Source organism: Argopecten irradians, chromosome 2 (assembly GCF_041381155.1).
Source record: "Argopecten irradians isolate NY chromosome 2, Ai_NY, whole genome shotgun sequence".
NCBI lineage: Eukaryota > Metazoa > Mollusca > Bivalvia > Pectinida > Pectinidae > Argopecten > Argopecten irradians.
Window position 1 is genome coordinate 50296661 of NC_091135.1, and position 21112 is coordinate 50317772.

The 21112-nt window shown below is 34.9% G+C and overlaps 1 protein-coding gene across 3 annotated transcripts; it reads right to left on the reverse strand.

Moving 5' to 3' along the window:
* Nucleotides 1-41: 41 nt before the first annotated feature.
* Nucleotides 42-20962, reverse strand: LOC138315824 (protein-glutamine gamma-glutamyltransferase E-like). 3 transcript variants are annotated; one of them, XM_069257114.1, is made up of 16 exons: nt 20787-20959; nt 19330-19525; nt 18916-19161; nt 16095-16373; nt 15087-15238; nt 14165-14278; nt 10400-10577; nt 9942-10086; nt 9311-9423; nt 8665-8827; nt 8156-8262; nt 7675-7763; nt 7243-7453; nt 5972-6132; nt 4581-4720; nt 45-3145 (listed from the first exon to the last, which is right to left on the reverse strand). In XM_069257114.1, exons 2-16 carry the CDS (start codon nt 19451-19453, stop codon nt 3004-3006), a joined length of 2364 nt encoding a protein of 787 aa, XP_069113215.1. In that variant the 5' UTR covers nt 19454-19525; nt 20787-20959; the 3' UTR covers nt 45-3003. The 3 variants fall into 3 exon arrangements, with proteins under 3 accessions (XP_069113216.1, XP_069113215.1, XP_069113214.1); XM_069257113.1 differs by having other exon boundaries at nt 20783-20959; XM_069257115.1 differs by lacking the exon at nt 14165-14278 and having other exon boundaries at nt 42-3145; nt 20783-20962.
* Nucleotides 20963-21112: the final 150 nt, after the last annotated feature.

Below are 21112 nucleotides of genomic sequence, written 5' to 3' on the forward strand. Positions count from 1 at the left end.
ATAAAATTAAGCTGCAATTAAATCAAGTAATATTTTTAATAGAATATTATGTAGCTTGTTTAATACTGTTATAATACATAAATGTTTATTTTATATTTTTGAAAAGATATATTCCTAATTTGTTTTCATTGAATCATCCTTTACTGTATCAGTCTGAAAAAAGCTTACGGTCCACCTTTTGATATAATTCAGAATTACTTGAACAGAAATAGTTCCTTCAAGGAAAGGCAATTTATACCGCATGTGAATCCATAATCTTGATTATGACAAGAAGCTAATCCTCAATCGAAGTGTGTTTAAAAACAAAAATGAAATGAAAACTAATTGTCGATGTATTTTATATGTTCTTTGACAACTATCTTATCTATAAAGTCCTTTTGTTGATTATATAGAACCATTGACTATCATTATCACACAATAGCGTTCAGCAAAGGTAAAACATATATCTTACCGTATACCAGATGGTTGTTCTTTACACTACACCTGTGTTGAGATGTTTGTTACGTCTAACTATGTTTTACATACGGACCATACCATCTTAACGAAACATGTGATAGTGACAGATAGCTTCAGCTGCTGGTAGGTGTGTCGTCAGCGATGTATCAATTTGATATGCTCTATCATTTTGTGAAAGTTGCATGTCAAAATGGTAATAATCAAAATCGATACTGTGTCGTTTATATTCGCGAGCGGGAACGTTCGGGACCAGTTCGTCGGTATGAATAAGCTTTTATAACCATTTAGATAGCCTTAAAGGACATTTTCTCACGATATATACGTAACTGGCATTGAATGATCCACTACAGGTCATTCTTCATCCTCATAAAACACATATAGTTTCATCAATTAATCAATTATACTTCCAAGAAGTATGGTTGGTCATTTACAGATTTATTATTGTTTCGAAGTAATTCATCACGAGGAATACAATCGTGAGTATTTATTAAGGATCTGGTTCAATTTTCTCAAAGATTAATCTCTTCCTAGAGAAAGACAAGACATCCCACAATGGCGTGGGTAAAGTTGGTGTGTAAAACACAATACAAAATGTCGACCAAACGTTTGTTAATTAATATGTAATGATCAGGGATTGGTCAGCCAATAAAAAACGTTTTGGCTACCGAGCCATGTGGAAACTCAAAGTGATAATTTAAAGGCATATCTAGGATATGTAATCGTATTCCCTTATATATATATATAACATCTATATACAGGAATGGTTTAATTGTGACATGTTTACATGTAGATATTCGCTGCGTAATTTGAGAGCAATAGTTATTTCTACACTCATATGTCTCACCCGTCATGTGGGGATGTGAAATACATCCATGTACATACATAATTGAATAATTGGAAATTGTAAATGCATCGGAATATTAGTTAACATCTTTGTTTAATTAATCCATATATTTTACAGTTTAGAATACAAAAATATTATTTATTATCCCGACAGTTGCATAATTTTTAAAATACCCCTATTTTCGCCCGTCATTCATAAGTCCCCACTAAAAGTGAAGTGATGACCCCACGTTTCCTGCCGTATTTCGGCATTGACAACAAAAGAAAATAGTTCCCCGTTTCTTATGATTTTTCACGGTCACCATGTCATAAAAACATTCATTTTTAACAAAATAAATAATTGCCAAAATCAATTAAATATATTAAACAAAGCTTTCATGTCTTTACAACATTTCTTTACATTTTGCAATATGAATCGGCGCACGTGTTCTTCTATCATTATACACTGATAATGATAAAACTAGAAAGCATGGTTATTGAGTCCATGTCAGTGCAAACTGTAAATATAAGACATTAAATGAATATGATTGGAAAATTTCGTAAATTTCGAAAGCACTGAGTTATGACTTATATGTGTTAAAGTCTGATTTTGTAACATATGAACTGTATGTTGATCAATACCTGCTGTATACCCGCATTACGATTAAACTATATACGTCAATGTTTTGTAGGTTTCTTTTTCGTGATGATACAGGTAGGGAGAACAGGTGTTGATTGTAACAGATTCATGGCTGCTTGATTGAAACTCTTGAAGAACAACCTTACAGTAAGTGTTGCAACAACACACTCCCGTGCTGTCAATTACAGTTGCTAGTCTATGGCAAGTTATTATTGCTTAATAATGTTATTATTGTATGAAGTTCCACAAGTGTTTTTTTTTCATGTTGGGTAGTTCGATCGAGTTCTTAGCCTCTACTATATCGCCCTTGGTTTTTTCTTAGATTATACACACACACACATATATAAGCGGTATTTGTAATAGGTATAGGTTAAAATTTAGGTATATACGTTTACAGCAGTAAGTCGTTATATAACGGAAAGGATTACGTCAATTTGGAAAATGTTTGTCAACATGTGTGTATATTTTTAATTTGATGTAATGGAATGCTTTCCTAATGCGCCCGGCGGGCTAGGTTGGCAAACTGATATGTTTGTGTTGTGTCTTTTATTTAGTAGAGATTGGACGTCGGGAACAAACACTATAGTCCCCTCCGATTTCACCGGCAGGGAACTAGTACAGATACCTTATATAATGCTGTCCGTTAGTAGTAAATATGTTGGTAAGTAAATCAAGTAGTAAATATGTTGGTAAGTAAATCAATTTCGTCCATTTTCAATGCATTTTACTTCTATTTCAGAATCACAATATATAATCACAAGTCACGTATATACCTGTAATGGTCGAATCATGAATACGAATCGAGAAGTGAGAAGAGTTGACAATAACCACGTAATGAGCTAAGAATATAGTTCTCTTTTACAAGTATGCACGAAGATCGTTTCCGCATATACTCGATAGGGCGATAGGCTATACTTCTATAACGTCGGCCGTCACATGTAAATTCTCCGTACGTCCATTCATACTTCTTTGAACTTTGAGTATTGCATCTGTCATACACACATGAATGTTGAGTATTGCATCAGTTATAATCCTTGAGATGGAGTATTGCATAAGCTATTCATCCCTGTCTTTTGATTATATAATCAATCATACACCTGCAGCTTTGTCACTCCTTGTATGCCTGGTATTTCTTTACATTCGAATGACACAAATATAGTCCCTGTACCTGACTTTTTCGCTGTCACTGGTACTGTCATGTGCCAGCGGCCATGAGGCTTTACGTTCCTACAAACAGAATACAGTTTCAACACAAATGACATAAATGAAAAACAAAGAATATGTGTGGTAAAGTATAGTCAGAAATGACGAAGTTGGAATATTGTACACCAGTGTTTAATCGTTATAATTAACTTTGTACATAGCCCCCTTATTATGATAATGGAAGCTCAATCGGTGACAAGGGAACGCTTGCAGGTGGATTAGCTATAGATTGTACACTCGGATCGACTTTACACTTTACAGAATGCAAATTTACACTAAATATAAATTGAAAATAAGATAATAAACCAAAGTAAAGAAAATGAATAGAATAACGCACTATAGAAAAGAAAAGTATTTAAATGTGTAGATTTCAAATTGTCCACAAAAACCCGAAAACCCTCCGTAAGATGGTTATTTTGATGGTTTGAGAATAAGACTGGCACGGAGCGTACATGTTTGAATAAGAAATCTACCATCAACAATAATACAAATGTACTATATTACATGAACTATTTAAGGATGCTCCACCGCCGAAAGCGCATAAACAATATCTATCATTTGAACAATATCTGATTTTAATCGTGTGTATTCATGTATGTCTAATTAACACAGAAATTTTAGCGTTCCATATACGGCATAGTGTCAGGGGTTTATTCAGGATGCAAATAATTATTTTAGATAATTTTATATTGAAGTGAAATAAGAAGCTCAAACTTTCCACTGATGGTAATAGTGTAAAATAAGTTACTTTTGCTACTGTAGTAAAAGACTAATTCATCTGCTTCTGTTTTTATTAGATAAAAATGCCATTCGTCGGTGGTGTAGCATCTTTAAAAATCTTATAGGTATAAAATCATATATAAAAACAGTTTTAAGGTTCCTCATTGACCGGATTTGATTGGGCATTGATTCGACACTACGTGATAACTCGTTTTACTTTTGTCGATGATTTACAATTTTCACACCTGTGATTTTATATGTAACCCCTAAAACCCCACTGGTTCCCAGATGATTAAGTAGACCGATATAATCTTTTTGTTGATGTCTGATATAGCATTCATTTTAAATATTTCAATGTAGGTATGAATAAGGTTTACGTTTAAGTACCATACCGGCGATTAAAACAGCGAAATACCACACAATGTTCAGTTACAATTTTGCAATGTCATTGAATACGTAAAATTAAAATCGGGTGAATTTATGAAAATCTAAAACGTCAAGATTTAGAAAAAGATAGGTGAAAGAAAGTTGCACGAGCGCATAACTACCCATCTGTAACATCTCTATCTTCTGCATAAATATAATCAATAATGCGTTTATATAAGTGGTAATTACAGTCATATTGCCGCATTGATTACAGATTTAGACCGACAAAAAATACCTTCAAAATGTAACAACTAACTTATTGATAATTGTAAATAAAATCGGCTGAAAATAACTACTCTGTGAAAATACATACGGCTGTGGTATGGGTGGAGGTGTTCCGAATAAGTTTCCTTCAATAGATACCACACAGAACGTCAACCACGTGTCATGGAACGGATTCCGAAGGATCAAATGAACATCTGTCGGCTCATCAACTTTACAGTGGCTCTGGGTCTGGAATGTTTAATAAATATGGAGTTGGCGGTAAAATGTGCGATTTCTGATCGGGACCGGGCAAAAATCATCTCAATATGTAATAATATAATTGTCGTGTAGTGTAACAAAGGTATTTTAATAATGTGCGTGTAAATTAATAATTATACAATTTTGGTTCTTAATACCTACAGAAACATCCAGCTATAGCGAAGATATAACATGTGATGTAATCTTAACATGGGGAGATAACTCTGTCTAGACTTATGCGACTCGGTGAGATGTTAGTCTAGTTTTACAAATGCGCTTTTAACAATATGACCACGATTTTGTGAAAAGACATTACAAGGATAATAAGTTTCACCTCATCTAATATGTATTGAAAGCGCATGATAGCAATAGAGTGGATTGCTAAAAATGGTAGGCGTAACTTATTTTTAATGCAGAATATTATTTTTTTGTTGTTGCACCCATTGTCATAGATTACAAGAACAACGTTTCCGCAGGAAATGGTAAAAATGTAATTGGCCAAATTCAACTACTGTCTAAGATATCAATGCGCCACAACCCAATTTGTTTTATTGTAAAATAAAATAACGCAGGAAAACTAATACCTAATATTAGTACCTCACTGAGTTATTTAAATCAAATTGTAATCATTATTTGGGATAATGAAGTGGCGGTTTGTCTATGACTTATGAGACCCAAAGGATAATGAGAATAATGCTTAAATACACTTGAGTGATACTTCTAACATCGAACAGAAATCAAAATAGAATTAAACCATAGTAAGCTTATGAACTTGTCTATCAGAGAAACACGTGCCGAGTGTAGGAGGTGGGTGAGATAAGCTGGCAACTACTGAAAAAACTGGTGTGGAATGACAAGTGTCAATGTTGATATGTGTAGACACCCTTACAGTTCATCCACCACTAGCCCCATAACAATGAGTCACTGTAAAACATTAAGTCTACTAACATTGTTTCTATGATATATTCTTTACTATGTTTAGATTTGTGATGCTGACTTATCAATATTAATTTTAGCTGTTTCGCTCATTTTGGCATTCTTCAATGAAGCAGAGAACTATTAATGCAACTAACAATAAATACTCCAATGATACGAAATTCCATTCTGCAACAACTATAATGTTAAACATTTACTTTAGTATCTTTAGTATATTTACACGGACTTACCTAGAAATAATAAAGACTTCAGTATATTTTCTTCTAATCAATACGATTATTGAGATGTAGTCCTTATCAAAAATACCTGTATGACAACAGTAGGAGGTGTAAGACTATAGTCCAGCGCGGCCACGGCAATATTACCGGTCTCTTTCACATTGGCAGTAGCTTCCACCTCAAATATCAAAAGTGGTTTCAGGCCGAGGTCGTAATCTGCCGGCGAAACCCGTAACTGGTAGCTCAGTACTAGAAACAGAACACACATAGAATTAGGGGTGATTTCTGACATTGACAATTAAAATATATACAGTCAATTTAGAAGAAAGAGTCAAAACATTGGCGATACACATACATGATTGATATCAAACCACTTATTCGCACTGTTAAATATAGCATAACATAATAAAGCTAAAAGCATTTAATCATCCTTGTATTCAAACGTTAATACTGTCATCTTTTTTTAAAGGTTCTATATTTTTCTATATTTTGTAAGAAATATGTCATGAAATTTTGTAAGATAACACTACTTCCAGATCTTATCCTTATTTGACATGAGACCTACAATGTATCATGTACTTGGACAATTGAAGATGAATAATTTCCTAGAACTGGACGAGTATTTAAGTACTGTGTGTAACGAATTACGTTACATAAAGTACTTGTCGAGGTCCGAGGATTGGTGTTTTCCTATATATACTCCTTACTATATGGGAAATAAATACAATGTGATACTAAACAAAATTTGAGTTGGATGTTTCCACTATACTAACCTTGCCTGCATTTCAGTTGAATATTTCCACTATACTCACCTTTCCTACATTTTAGTTGAATATTTCCACTATACAAACCTTATCTGAATATTTCCAATATTACTAACTTTGTCTATATTTTAGTTGAAAAGTTCCAATATACTAACCTTGCCTACATTTTAGTTGAATATTTCCACTATACAAACCTTATCTGAATATTTCCACTATTACTAACTTTGTCTATATTTTAGCTGAAAAGTTCCACTATACTAACCTTGTCTATATTTTAATTGAATATTTCCACTATACTAACACTACATTGTATCTATGTTTTAGTTGAATATTCCATACTAAATTTATATATAATATAGTTGAATATTGATACTATATATATACTAACCTTGTCTATATTTTAATTGAATATTTCCACTCTACTAACCCTACTTTGTATCTATGTTTTAGTTGAATAATTCCTGCATAATAACCTTGCTTATATTTTAATTGAATATTTCCGCTATACTAACTCTACATTGTATCTATATTTAGTTGAATACTTTCTGCATACTAACCTTATCTATATTTAGTTGAATACTTCCTGCATACTAACCTTGCCTATATTTGAGATGAAGGCTACTGTACACAACCTTTTTGAGTGGCGTTACATCCCCACCAGTATATACGTGAGTTGTTACCGTGATAACCAGATTACCAATGGTCAGTTCTTCATACTCCCGGCTGATATTGGTAACTTTAATTGTAAAATACACGTCGGAACCAACCATTTCTGACCGCTCTGACACAATATCCAGCACGATATCCTGAAGCACCGTGTCCAAACAATAATACAAAATATAGTTATACTTCACTATAAAGAATAAATGAAAATAGGTCAATATTTTCAACATTTTTTTATGATTTTATCTTAATGTTAGGCATTCAAAAATAAAAAAATATCCAAGGCTACTATCATGAAAGGAACGTTATCGCCATATTTTAAGTGTTCATTGAGACTATAACACAGAAATATATCAACATTCACCTGTTTTGCAACTTCGGCGGTCTCTGATTGGCGTTGTACCTTCATGCTACGTAAGGCGTTCCTCATCACGATCTCTGATTCTTCGCTGTCTGGTAGGACAGACCGTTATTAAACAGCAATTACCAGTAAAAGAAACCAATATCGTATCATATAAACATTCCAGCTTTAGCTCATAACATGATTCCAGCTTTCAATCTTTTAGTTTCTCATAAAGAAGCTTAGTTTCCCAGGCGGCTAAGCTAGTCATTATGTATTTGCGATCCTTTTTTTGAAATAAATAATTATATTATTTGTTTTAGCTAGCGAAATTAAAACAGACACATTTGTGTCGATTTCCACGTTGACATGCAATGAACAAACATATAGACCGAATGCTTCAAGAAAAAGATGAAGGAATTGAATTTGAGAAACAAAATTATCTCGTTTTGTCAACCTGGAAAATTAATAGATATGACAAAATAACGGAATATGCACTCATTACCTTCCGGGTACTTGTAAAACTCCGTCAGATCATATCGGTTGGCTTCCGTGTCCTCCCCAGTGTATGGACGACCGTCTGGGTATTTGGTACTGATCTTTTTTCCTGAACTAAACCGATTGAAATAGTATACGGAAGTTAAAGGAAAACCAGGAAAGGAGATGTTACATGGCCGCCCATGATCAATTTTAAAGTTTTGAGTACAAATGCATCAGTGTTTATTTCATGAATAAAGTATTCCCGCCCTTATGTACAGCGCTACCTTTTATCAGTTGTACTTCCGACTCCTACTTGTGTGTCTTTAATGTAACCTATATGTAACACTAAATCAATATAGTGAACAAATAAATATGACAAATTCAAATGTATAAAAATTGTACATTGACGGTAAAGTTAAGTTCTAAAACAATACTTTGTATGTGTAATAACAAAGGCATTCTTGATAACCAAGGGCAAAACGTTTAATTTGAAAAAGAAACAAAAAATAATTGAAATGGAAGAAAATAACCTACATATTAGAATTTTCCTTGATTTTGACCCAGTTTACCCCGGCTCGTCTCTGCCAAATAGTTCTACCCGCATTCACTTCGGAGAAAACAAAGGCCGTGTCAAAAGCTATGTCACAGAGCCCTTTCCTCACGGCTGTCACTGGGGTAGGACCACACACGTATATATCTGTAAAGAATTATTGAGTCAACCACGGTATAACACGACCTAGTCGTGTGTACGTTCTTTTGGGGTGTGGGATTTTGATATAATTTCGTGCTTAGACGATAGGGCAATAACGTATCGTTTTCTAAATCCAAGGTATCACAGCAAGTGGCCACACAACATACATTTGATGCTATACAGTACATTTCACTAGGTCTGAGAACACATTTTGTATTGCTGTAAATAAATGCAGGTATAAGATTCAGCTTTTGACACGGCTTGCATTTATAGATTTGTATCTCTAGTGTGTCGTACTTTGAAAGTTTGGTATTTTCTTCACATTTCTTTTTTTCGCCTTCTATTTTCCTATCCTTAATAGTGTTATACTTTCCGAAAGGTAATGCACCAAATGGGACCATACCTTTCTAAAAACTACAATCACAACAGTCAAATCAATATCAAAAAAATGTTGTAATGTTACAGAATACAAAGAAACGTGCTTCTTACGTCCTGAAGGTTCTTGTGGAGTGGGGTCGAGAACCTGCCAGCCACTTAATTTGTCAGGTTTTTCTGGCAGGTCTGGTCTTTTCATCCATACCTCATTCCACACGTGGAAATCCCTGTCAAAGAGAAAAAAAAAATTGATTACTCTTTTTTTCATTCTGAAAACAAAACAAAATAGTATGGCAAACATTTTATACAATACATGTATACTTGTATAAATTGAATTTGTCACTACAGGTCGTATTGCGATAATGTAAAATAATGTGTTCTTGCAATGGGCAAATACATGAGACACTTTTTTAAAACCGATCTTAAACCAATAATTGCCGTAGTAGGGTAACGAGCTCATTTGATACTCGTAACATACGGACATAGATATATCTTATCCTTATCATGCGGTAATATTTATAAAATAATTTTCTCTAATTGTTCCATTTTCCCAGTTGATAAATGATTCAGCTCGTCGCAATATTCTCTTATACAGTTAAGATTACTCCGGTGAACAACTGTTCTAGGAAACTTATGGTAATGTTTCAAATAAGCCTGCTTTCGATAATAAATAACAGCTTGAAATACACGTAACAAAGAAAATGTACTTAATTCGGCGTAATAATATTTTCGAGCAAACTCTCACCACAGCGCATGTGTATCTACCACCTTCTCCACTCCGTTAAACGGGTCAATTGTGTAACCTTTGTCTATGGAAAGGTTCCGGTCGGGGTCATGTGCAGATACAAAGTTAGTGACACTTCGGCACGGCAGTCCAAGTGCCCTACAAACTAAATTGATGTAGACAGGATTAGGGATTTAACGTCCGATGGTTACAAAAAGAAAGCTGTGCTGGTGTACCTTGGTTTGGACTATACTATAATTACAGATGTTTCAGTTATTGGAAAGTGGTGTAATAATTCAACTTTGCAGCGAAAGCAACCTGTTAATAAACACATTAAGAATATTTATATATCATTGGCTTGACAAAATATATTCGTATACGTGTTTTCTGTTGTCACTAACATAGAAATCGTCATGATCTCATCGTAGGAAGAGGAACAACTCTAGGTAGCCGTTACATACATTATATACGATACTTACCGGTAGTGTAGACCCCAGAAAACACCCATGGCTGTCCGTATTTGACAGGTAAACCGTTTTGTTCATTATACATCTTCAATATCCGTGGACTCCCTACCCATGCCGTCGGTCGAACACCGTCAGCAAAGGTCCCGCGGTACCTCCCAGTCATTACACCAGAACCATCTATATTGTTTATCTGGTATAAAAAGGATGGTACCATGGTTACTATTTTACATTGTAATGTCTACTTCGGTGGAAAGGTTACATTTTTGTATCGTTAGCTTTCTTAATCAAAATAAGGTGTTCTATAAAACTACGCAAATGATTTGTATAGGCCACGCGTACTGCGAAACATACTGAAATCTGAAATACATGCTACATGTAGTAAAATGATATATTATCATATACTCTCGCTCTCAAAATATTAAAATATACGATCAAAACAAAATTATATGATGTACGTATTACGAACGATACGACCACTGATCTCATTTGTAGGTTGTAAGGAATAGGAAATAGATGTGCTGCGGTAATAACATAATAGTCATGCCGAATCAGGTTGGCATCTTTATTTACTTTCTTAGAATTTCTACATTATCTTATATTACTGCCCAAAATATAAGCATTTTCGTTAATGTATCAAACTTTAAAATTAAGGTTTCTTTCCGAAACAAGATTAAATATTGAAATCTGCTCACTGCTATGCTGTGCTATAATTATAAGTGTATGGGTTTAATTGTGTTTGAGAGTGAATAAATAAATGAACTAACAACTCTTGTTAAGGCTATTCCTATTTGTGTTTAGCCATTATAATCATGAGTCATTAACTGTCTAACATTGATGTTTATCTTAATATAACGGTTTACCACAAAGCTAATGAAAGTATAACGAATACTGTGGCACAAAACTGATGAAAGTAATACGAATACTGTGGCACAAAACTGATGAAAGTAATACGAATACTGTGGCACAAAACTGATGAAAGTAATACGAATACTGTGGCACAAAACTGATGAAAGTAATACGAATATTGTGGCACAAAACTGATGAAAGTAATACGAATACTGTGGCACAAAACTGATGAAAGTAATACGAATATTGTGGCACAAAACTGATGAAAGTAATACGAATATTGTGGCACAAAACTGATGAAAGTAATACGAATATTGTGGCACAAAACTGATGAAAGTAATACGAATACTGTGGTACCAAACTGATAAATGTAATACGAATACTGTGGCAGCACATTGCTAAATATAATACTAATGCTGTGGCACCAAACAGATAAAAGTTATAAGACTACTGTGGCAAAAAACTGATAAAAATAATACGAATACTGTGACACAAAATTGATACAAGTAATGCGAACACAGAGGCATCAAACTAGTAATACAAAGCTGTAAGCTGTAGTACCAAACTGGTAACAGTAATATGAAAACTGTAGTACCAAACTGGTAACAGTAATACAAAGCTGTAGTACCATACTGGTAACAGTAATACAGGTTGTAAGCTGTAGTACCAAAACTGGTAACAGTAATACGAAAGCTGTAGTACAAACTGTTAACAGTAATACGAAAGTTGTAGTGCCAAACTGTTAACAGTAATACTAAAGCTGTAGTACCAAACTGTTAACTGTAATACAAAGCTGTAGTACCAAACTGGTAACAGTAATACAAAGCTGTAGTACCAAACTGGTAACAGTAATACGAAAGCTGTAGTACCAAACTGGTAACAGTAATACAAAGCTGTAGTACCAAACTGGTAACAGTAATACAAAGCTGTGGTACCAAACTGGTAACAGTAATACAAAGCTGTGGTACCAAACTGGTAACAGTAATACAAAGCTGTGGTACCATACTGGTAACAGTAATACAGACTGTAAGCTGTAGTACCAAAACTGGTAACAGTAATACAAAGCTGTAGTACCAAACTGGTAACAGTAATACAAAGCTGTGGTACCAAACTGGTAACAGAAATACAAAGCTGTAGTACCAAACTGGTAACAGTAATACAAAGCTGTAGTACCAAACTGGTAACAGTAATACAAAGCTGTAGTACCATACTGGTAACAGTAATACAGGTTGTAAGCTGTAGTACCAAAACTGGTAACAGTAATACGAAAGCTGTAGTACAAACTGTTAACAGTAATACGAAAGTTGTAGTGCCAAACCGTTAACAGTAATACTAAAGCTGTAGTACCAAACTGTTAACTGTAATACAAAGCTGTAGTACCAAACTGTTAACAGTAATACAAAGCTGTAGTACCAAACTGTTAACAGTAATACACAGCTGTAGTACCAAACTGGTAACAGTAATACAAAGCTGTATTACCAAACTGGTAACAGTAATACAAAGCTGTAGTACCAAACTGGTAACAGTAATACGAAAGCTGTAGTACCAAACTGGTAACAGTAATACTAAGGCTGTAGTACCAAACTGTTAACAGTAATACAAAGCTGTATTACCATACTGGTAACAGTAATACAAAGCTGTATTACCAAACTGGTAACAGTAATACAAAGCTGTAGTACCAAACTGGTAACGGTAATACAAAGCTGTAGTACCAAACTGGTAACAGTAATACGAAGGCTGTTGTACCAAACTGGTTACAGTCATACAAAGCTGTAATACCAAACTGGTAACAGTAAAACGAAACCTGTAGTACCAAACTGGTAACAGTAATACGAAAGCTGTTGTACCAAATTGGTAACAGTAATACATAGCTGTATTACCAAACTGGTAACAGTAATACAAAGCTGTGGTACCAAACTGGTAACAGTAATACAAAGCTGTATTACCAAACTGGTAACAGTAATACAAAGCTGTAGTACCAAACTGGTAACAGTAATACGAAAGCTGTTGTACCAAACTGGTAACGGTAATACAAAGCTGTAGTACCAAACTGGAAACGGTAATACGAAAGCTGTAGCATCACAACGATAAAAGATGCGAAATGTTAAGTATATAAAATGTAACTGATATATGAAGATAAAATGTACCTGATAATTAAATATGCTCCACTAATGACAAACAGAAGCAGACTGCTTATATTACATCATTACCATCATTGAAAAGTTTAAGCTTTTAATTTTACTTCAAGATAACAAGACTAAAAATAAATTATTGCGTCCCGAAAAACCATGTTCAATATGGAATGAAGTACTGATTGCGCATGCACCAAAAGCAAAATAAATTGGTTCTTTTTGTGTTAATTATACATATATATACACAATTTAACAACAATTATTGGTCAAATAATAAGTATCGTTAATGCTCTGTCGGCGATTGAGTGTCTTTAATTCAATATGAAAACGATAAAGTTGACTAATCATTTTGTCATCTCATTACCAAAGTCTCCATATAAATGATTGGATTAAAGTGTCCGATAATGTTTTTCAATTTTTTTTACTTCAGTAAAATAAATGGCAGTTTAAATATTGTTTTTTAATTTGCGTAGAAAGAGACTTCTTATTAAATCATTAACGTCAGGTATCATTATTTGCAAAATATATATAACATGTATTACAAACTTTGCAATGAAACTTTTAAAAGCAGAATAGAGCAAAAAAAAACCAGTTAACGAATACAAAGTTACGGTGAAAAAGTCGATACACTTTGTTTTTGATAACAATGCTGCAAAACTTATATCATGGTAAAATTCCTAATGGTGGATGAAATTCGCTGAAACGACTCAGAAACCCGCAATATGTGCAAATATTCTTTGTTCGGTAAAATCAGTTCAATGTCAGATGGATGCGATACCTAGCCCCACTTGTTACTTACCACTTTAGTGAGGCCCCTTGACACCAATACGGGATCAGACAACTGACTCGTCACCTCAAAGTTAAAGGCCTTCCTCAGTAAATGAAGACTTATTTTCAAAACGTCCTCATCAAACTGAAAAATTCAATTTTTACTTGAAGGAAAATAAATTTGCTCTTATTGATCTTTTTTGTTACATCTTAAACACAGAATGTTGATGAATCCATATTATTGGTGATGTTTAGTTTTGTCGCTCTTTTCTATCGCTAGATAGGTAACGGAACACCCGTCGACAGTTCAACGGAACACTGATGTCTGACATATACATTCCCGTTGGGATTACTGGTTTTGGTGCATGGCAATGAAACAAGGAAAACAATGCTAACTACAACTAGAACACTGGCACGCCGGAAGGTGCCCCGCTCAATGTGCCTTACTATTAGAAAAGTAACATTTGACAATGAAAATTCATAGTTGAAGATATGACTTGAAAATGACTGATGGCAGTATTACAAGAAATCCGGTCGTAATGGAATCTACTAATAAAATTTGAGAAATATACCTTCAGCACTTTCTGAGAAATAGCGGTAGAAATTTTAAACTTTCAAATTCCAAAATGCATCCCTGGCGGCCATCTTGTTGACCAATCGATCCCAAAATGCAATATGCACAATTAGGGTTCTAGGGGAACCTACATATGAAATTTGAGACAGATCCTTTTAGTACTTTCTGAGAAATAGTGGTAAAAAGAAAAACGGACAGACACGCGGACGAACTGACAAACTGATTACTATAGGGCACCTGCATCTCGATGCCGGCCCAAATGAACATGCATGCAGAGGAAAACAATTTAGATAATAGATATAAGTGATTAGCCAATCCCCCAGAGAATGCATAGATATCACAACTGTATAAGTTACGTAAAGTACGTTCAGGCACATACCTGTCCATAGTTCCATGGTTTGGCCACGATTTTGTCTTCCCTCCCCATGAAAACAATTCCACAATCATTAAGACCGTACTCATCAATAGGTTCAGTGCGACCTCTCACTCCAGCTTCCGGACAGAGAACTCTGTCTATGTATACCTGATCAGCTGTCATGGAAACCAAGCATCGTCATAAACGGTTAGACGAAAAATAGACATATTAACATCCACGACAAGGGATACAAAGATCCATATAACTGAAAACCGTTTCTCTGAAATGTTCAACTCATCCGAAAGTAACAAATATTTAATGTAAATAAGGGTAAAGTTTGATACGTTTAAGATCGGATGAAATATCAAACACTAGATGGCACAGACATGGAATGTCGTAATTATAAATCATTTCTTCCTACCAAACTAAGATTAAAATTAGTTAACTACTTCATTTTTCTACATGCCTTGAGTGGGGGATTGAGAAGGTCACACCAATTAACACGACATGAGATAAATCAAGCGGTTCTTGTTGGACAATCAATCGTATACTGCTAATTAGTTGGGTTGTGTAATAGAACAAGGTTGGCGATAAAGCGATGTCCTATCAGCAGGCAATAGATAATATCTAAGCTTCATAAAAATGTCCGGCAGTTATACTGTCGATAAAAAGAAGAATTTATGCTACAGTAATTTTGATGTAACAATAAATTGATAGCTTTTATAACTAGCTCTCCTCTCGAAATGTCTTACTAAGGACAATATGTGACAGCTTCCTATCATTGCCTGATTTAAACATCAGTCGCCATATAATGGTCTGTTTTGTAATTAAACTCTAATGAAAGTGTAGCTCTTGTATTAAATAAAGAGTAGCACAGCCCAGAGTATTCGCCTTGATGTTGCGCAAACTTCAATTAGTTTATTAAATAGAATGCTTAAGAATACAATAAGCAGCAGCGCAAATGAAAAAATACATCGAAAAATTTAGTTCCCCACGCAATGGTTCTTGAGAAAAAGTAAAAGTAAAACGTACCAGGATTCCAAGGATTGAACAGTATGATGATATCCCCAGGGTATTCATATCTCAGCTCTCGTTTAGCAGGTACGTAAATCCCAAGTGTTGTCGAAAATATACTGAGCACCCACTCGCCAATCGTGCAATTAGGGGGCGTGGTCACCTCGAGTACCATGGACTTGTTGGATGACCTGATGACGTACATTCGCCAGCCATGTTTCTTCCGGAGTCTGTCGTACTCATCCTTTACATCTAGTAAAACCCACGTACCGTCCGCAGGATTCGGTCGGTCACTTCCTATTGAAAATGAAATAGCAATATCACCATAAACAACCGATATTGTAAGAGGAGTTTCATAAACATTATTTTATCGGGTTGTGTCGACTTTCCTGTTTCCTTTTTGTTTTATTTAACAGAAAGTAAAACTGGAGTTACTTTTTTTATTTGTAAAATTACGTTGTAGCATTTTTGATATAGTACACTGCTATCAAAATATCCAAAATTGGTTTGGAAGCATTCTTTTCAACATTTACATTTCAATTACATTGCAATATCATAGCAGGGATTAGAGAAGGGAATTATATCATTTTTGTAGTGCTTTTCATTGTGTCTATGGACATGATCACAGGGGAAATGGAGACATAAGGATTACTGTCCTAGATTACACAACCACCAAGCAGTGGATTCCTGGATGATCTGGCGATCACGGAAACAACCGATGTACAGCCATGGTGGATTCGCCCTCCATCAATAGTAGTCAACCTTATAAAGTGTTTTAAGAAATAGTACGATGACAGTTTGAAGGACTCCAACAAAAACGGAAAAATAAAGCAGCATATTTGTAAAGGACTGAGAAATATCGACAAGAAATATCTACTAGGAAAGGACTACATTACTGCCGCGGCTATCCTGACCACAGACAATACTTGCGATACCCTTATTAAAGTTGTATGGTCTATAACTTTTGTCATAGTGAAAACTGTTTTAAGTGTTATACACATTTTTTTTCTCCGTCTGTATGAGGTTTAAACTTCCCAATTTTACCACTTTTTATAAAAAAAAGTAAAAAAATCTGTTTAACGTGTACACGTGAAAATAGGCTCAAAAGATGCAGAATCATTCCGAATCATTCTGAACTCTTCCGAACATTGCCGTGACAATCTTGAATTAACACGAGAGTTGTTAAACCAAGAGTAAATGTCAACAATTTTTCATTAACAAAACATGACATCGACCTCAGCAGAGTGGATCTACAAAGAAAATAATGCTCACATATAACGATATTTGATACACACAATATTTACGGCAATGTGTGAATTGAATGTTTTAAATACTCATTCTGTGGACATATACCAACATGATTTGCTCATATTAGCCAGAAGGAAACGTTAATTTGCGTACAAAACACGTGTGCGCTTACACTAGTTACCAGCTGGCTCACCACGTGCAGGCCGTGCATGTCGACGTCAGTCATGTGATACGGTTCAGAATCCGACAAAACTCGAAGTCACTGAACATGGCGGTAATTGAAGGTGCTTTATTCAAAATCAGGAATATATTAAGGGAGCTAACTCATCAAGTTACATGTCAATGTTCAAATATCAATAGATTTAAGCGACATATCGTTACAGTGAAATTAGCATGAAATGTAACTTTATCATGGAGGGACTGGACAGAAGAATAAATATCTCAGGAAATGGTACGGCAGAGGTAGAAAAGAACAGACTACACCACAACGTAAGGGCATCGTTGGAACAGTCTGCATAAAAAAGACATAGGTTGGGATTAGATTCGGTTAGGTTGAACCAGATAAAAAATGCTAATGCTTAGAGAAAATAGTAAGCTCATAGCTCAACAGAAAATTAGACAAAAAGAAGAGGCCAGGAGGGTGGGTGCAGTGGGGATGGGGAGTCTACGAATACGGTGGAAAAACAACAGAAGAGATCAGAAATACCAACCATGGCAGCTCAAGTTCATTCTGAGAGCAGTCTATGATGTACTTCAAACCATGACCAATATGTGAGAGATGGAGATTCGTGAAAGACCAAACATACCAGCAGTGTGATAAGGACGGAAGCTAGAGGCCCATAATTTATCCATGTGAATTCTGCCTCGAGGTCGATACTCATGGAGACATGACTAGGCGTTCAGGCAGCGTGCAGACACTCGACAAAAGAAAGGAAAATATAATGGTAATGGTGGAACTGGCTGAGCTCTGGAAAACAAGATGTCAATCGGCGCACGAGTGTTAATTGCCACGACAATGTATACTGGGTTGACGAAAGAATATGGAAGGGTTGGAAGGCATGTAACTTCCCTGCAAGGTAGGCTGTCGATGATTTTCTAGCCAGTCATGCTGGAAGATGTTTGGAGCCCTCGGTATCACAGGGACGACAAGGAAGACTGTCGTTTGAGAGTTAGGGAAGGGGGCAGATAGGAGAGAGCATCCCGCTGGCTGTGGATGCGCAGAGGCACAGCGTAGCTGGAAGCCAATCGTAAGAGAGGTGGGGACTGATTACCACTACTGACCCACTACCACGAAGAGTGCCAGGACTAGGATTGAAACCCTCGACGATGAAGGGATCTGGCTGACAATTAGAACGGTTCAGCTGCATTATCAACAGCAGTATTACGGTGCAATATCAATTACTGTTTGTTTTACTTTATTTACCATAAAGACAATGCATAACCGATGACTGAAATTGTAACTCAGTTTCATCAAATTGAAGTCTTCATTAGATTGCCAACTCCATTCCCTGGGATTTGACTTCACCAAGACCAGAAATACGTGACCTTGACCGATAGCCTAATGTAAATTTTATATAACTGTGTGTATTACCTGTAGAGAAACTTAACTGTAGGTCATGTTTCCCCCTGTTGAACGTTTCATTGAGACTCACAGCAACAAGGAACGGTTTACCACGCCTTACAATCAGATCAGGTTCATTGGAACTCTCCTGTCTCAGAATGAATCTGTCTGTATGGTGTTCCTCTGAAGCTCGATCTAGATACAGCTCCACGCCTGTCACACACAAGTTGTTCTCAAGGTCTCTTTCACGGGCCTTGTCCTCGAACGGTCTGGGATCTGTCAGAAAAAAACCCACCAGTGATATTATTTATTATACATGTAACAATATAAACATAATTCCAAAACCCTCTACACTGTCAATTTTATGTTCAGAAGGTAATATATGTTATAAATGAAAGTGTAGTAAATGATTGAAGCTCATTGATAATAATATATCATACATACGCCCCCGTCTCGTGAGACGCAAGTCCCTTTCCCATGGATATTCTTTCGTTCTTTCCGGGCCGTAACGTAGGGAGTTCAGGCGGATCTTCGGAGACGTCCGTGGGGTTATGTCTGAAGGAGGCATATCTGGCCATCGGAAACCCAAGTCCTCTTTCCTGAAAGGTCGTACTTTCTTTCCCCTCAGCTCGTGAGAGTTCTGGACAAAATAGAAGCTTTATTTATCCTATATTCACCAGAACAAATGTATATTATAGATATGAGATCCCAACATTTATTTTAATTGATTGGATGTTTTGTTGTTGGAAGATTTGTTTTAATTATTATTATTAAAAGACATTGTATGCATGCACACAGCCGGAAATTTAAAGGAACTGTACAATTTGCGTTCTAGAATAGTTAAATTATAACTCTCTTCAAGCGAAATGTCATAATATATATTTTTAAGTGGTAAACGCGTGCACAAAAAATATTCTTTTTTATACCACTGATATTCAATACTCATGTCATCAGTTTTTCAATTAGAAATATCCCAGCACTCTTTTTTGATATTCAACGAAAATTTGAATATCTCTGTTAAAAACCTCTAGTTCGGTCTCAATATTACTTTTAATGAATAGTCTTATTCTGTTTAATGATTTTATCAACTCTATGTATGGCCCTCGGAAACTGATAATCTCAAAAAAGCAAGTTCACTAAACTAATTAAAAATATAATTGTCATCATTTATATCAAATTATTTATTTTTTATTAGTATATAGAGATGTATTATTAATAAATGCCAAACATTAGTTGGAAAACGTTGCTCACTAATCCTTTGTCGTGTTATTCCAATTAAATAGATTTAAACTAAACTTAATTGATACTATCAAGATCATGTTTTGAACGAAATATCAACTAATTATCTTTTTATGTTTCATATATGTAACATTAGTTGTTTAAACCCCTAGTCTCTCAAAACACGCTTAGAATCAATCCATAATCTATATATAAAATATATAGCACGCCCTATTTTATGAAATGCAGTATTAAATTGTCCTATGTTTCAAGTTTATAATAGATACGCAAACCAAACTAGGAATAACACGATAGTCTGATAAATATAGTAAATACACAAATCACTACACCTTTCTTAGCTGTATCCGACAAAATCATTTTTGAGCATACCTGTTACAAATCATTTGCATGCTAATCTAACACAGTGTTAAAATAGGTACACTAATATATTTCAAGTCGATTCTTTTATACACATTAAAAAGACATAGTCGATATTACATTTTCGCTATTCATAGCTTAGTTAGATGACATAAGCTTTATTGCATTGTAACAAGCAGGTTTATACAAGAATCAAAATAGAAATGAGGATTAAGTATATTTCATACATACTTGTATAATGAAACTTCGATTATTGTGTAATTAAAAAGCAGTATACATAAATATACATTAATGTACTTACATACATGTTTATTCCTCTTCTAGTAGAGTTTAGGCAAATAACACCATTTAAAATAGTTTAAATCTTGTAGCATTTTTGTTGCGTATACATGCCCATGAGCACTATTTGACTTTTACAAATATTTCGTTCTGTGTTAAAATAGTATCCATTTTAGCACGGACTTGAACTTATGGTTTGCCGTAATATAAAGTTTGAGGTCGAAAACATAGGGACATGTGAATCACACAAAGTATACATGTTTGTAGTAGGTAACTGTACCTATAATAAGCATACGGTATATATTTCAGTTGCTCAAAGAAACAAAATAAATGTTGTCTAATTAGAGATGAA

Bases quoted from the DNA above. Each gene is read 5' to 3' on its own strand.
- LOC138315824 (XM_069257113.1), bottom strand. The intron at 10,087-10,399 runs GTAAGTATCGTA...ACATCAATTTAG, and splicing joins TTCTGGGGTCTACACTACCG to TTTGTAGGGCACTTGGACTG. The intron at 6,133-7,242 runs GTTAGTATGCAG...TTCTGTTTCTAG, and splicing joins TCATCTCAAATATAGGCAAG to TACTGAGCTACCAGTTACGG.